This window comes from Porites lutea, chromosome 2 (assembly GCF_958299795.1).
Source record: "Porites lutea chromosome 2, jaPorLute2.1, whole genome shotgun sequence".
Lineage (NCBI taxonomy): Eukaryota > Metazoa > Cnidaria > Anthozoa > Scleractinia > Poritidae > Porites > Porites lutea.
This window is the reverse complement of record NC_133202.1, coordinates 13,027,147-13,029,209: the sequence shown is the minus strand read 5'-3', so window position 1 is coordinate 13,029,209 and position 2,063 is coordinate 13,027,147. Positions and strand designations below refer to the sequence as shown.

General features: G+C 39.4%; 1 protein-coding gene across 1 annotated transcript; it reads left to right on the top strand.

The window, feature by feature from the left end:
• The first annotated feature begins 1,028 nt into the window (after positions 1-1,028).
• LOC140925657 (contactin-associated protein-like 2) lies at positions 1,029-1,634 on the top strand. The gene has a single exon (XM_073375569.1). The coding sequence runs from the start codon at positions 1,029-1,031 to the stop codon at positions 1,632-1,634; it is 606 nt and encodes a 201-aa protein (XP_073231670.1).
• Positions 1,635-2,063: the final 429 nt, after the last annotated feature.

Sequence of the window (2,063 nt, the reverse complement as noted above, 5' to 3'; positions counted from 1 at the left end):
AACAACGCAAGCGGTGAATGCATTTAACGGGATGACACAGTTTTATTAGAGTGTAATTTCACTTTTTTGGACGTTTTCGCTTGCCTTTCAATTTTTTTTTGTTGAACAAAACCTTGCGTTTCAGTTACGTGACTGCAGGGCCCGAAATAACCGCGTATTGTCAGTTCATCGATTTGCATGACAACTTGATTCGCGGAGTAGTCGAGTGAGACGGGAAATATCTAAAATCAAAACAAGAGCTGTAATCGACAGATCAAAACTTGCGGAGTTCATAATTCCTCGAAATAATTTTGTAGAAACGCTTGTACAGTTTCATTGCTCTGGAGAAATGAATAACTGTTATGATTGAATGAATGGATATAAACTCTCGGCCGGATTTTATTAAGCGATAGGCGAGAAAAAATGCTTCAGCGGCTTGCTTTGTACTTCGAAACCTCGGCAAGAAAAAAAATCCAATCTCGGTCCACAGTGGTCGAAATTTCTCGTTCAAGATCTCTTTTTGAAGCTCTCAAAATTCTCCCTTTTGAAAAATACGGGTCCAAGTCGAAGAAGTTTTGCGAAAGACTTAAATCCATAAACTTCTACCGCAATATGTGCGATAATTCTCTGTAGTTTTATTGACACACTTAGAACAAAAGGATACCTTTAAAACTTCACGGCCCTGGGCAGCTTAATTAAGCCATTGTTCAATTCCTTTGAATTCGCTTCTGAGTCTTCCGCCATAAAATCTCACCTTCTTTGAACCGAGTCAAAACGAGCACTCTCGAAGGGAAAGTCCCGGAGGAATAAATTGAGCCTTCAGGGTACAAAATCCAGCGGTTATGCCCATTTCTGAAATACACACTTAAATCGACGTGAAGTTGTAATGCATAGTAATGTCTGCAGCATACTATCCTTTAAGCTTCCTTAATAGTCAACACTAGTACTTGACCTCTGTCTAAGACTAAGTCTGTTAAACAGGTCATTTTAGGACCGGAATAACTAATAAAAAGAATAATCGGGATCCTTCTTTGTACAGTTGCGTTATCATGCACCAACTTAAAGAACGGCGACCCTACAGCAAAAGTGGATATTACGACATTGATCCAGATGGTGAAGGAGATATGGCACCATTCTCAGTGTACTGCGACATGAATGACAAGTATGGAGTTGGCGTGACGGTGATCAGTCACGACAGTGAGAACAGGGCTCGTGTGGAAGGATTTGAAAGCCCAGGCAGCTACTCACGTGATATTCATTACACAGGAGCCAGCCTACGCCAGCTGGCCAGTCTCACCAGTGTCTCCTCACACTGCGAGCAGTTTATCAAGTATGAGTGTCGACACTCAGGCTTCTGGTTTGTCAATCCATACGGATGGTGGGTGTCACGTGATTCTGCTAAGATGACGTATTGGGGTGGAGCATCGCCTGGAAGTGGTAAGTGCGCATGCGGAATGACCAGCTCATGTGCAGGCTATAGATATCGGATTGGCTGTAACTGTGATATGAATGATTATGTATGGCGTGAAGACAGCGGTCTCCTTACCGACAAGACAAAGCTTCCAGTAAAACAGCTCAGGTTTGGTGACACAGGTGAATGGTGGGAGCTAGGCTACCACACTTTGGGAAAGTTTATATCTTACGGTACAGCATGATCACCTGGATATCACTCATAAAAAAAAAAAAAACTTGTCGTTGTTGTCATATGATTTATTGTTATTGTTGTGACAACTATTAAATCAATAACGTATGTTTAATTGCAAATGAGTTGATGACATTTCTTTATTTTGTTTTTGATTTTCGTGTTGTAGCAAAATAGCAAAAGATTAACACTGAATTTGTATAGGATTGACTCTGAAAAGCTTCAACTTGTTGTATTTCTTTACTTATTTTGTTATAATTTATACTTTAACTTTGGTTAACTTTGTAGTCGAAAAAAATCAGTCAGCAGTTAAGGTAAAGAAAATAAATTTAAACTAATTAATTTTAAACTTCTATGTGTATAGTTTTGAGTAGCGATATAAATGAGCGCAGTACACTTTGAGTTTACTGAATGTAATAGCAGTAGCTAAATGGTACTCTTT

Bases quoted from the DNA above. Each gene is read 5' to 3' on its own strand.
- LOC140925657 (XM_073375569.1), top strand. From the start codon at position 1,029: ATGCACCAACTTAAAGAACGGCGACCCTACAGCAAAAGTGGATATTAC.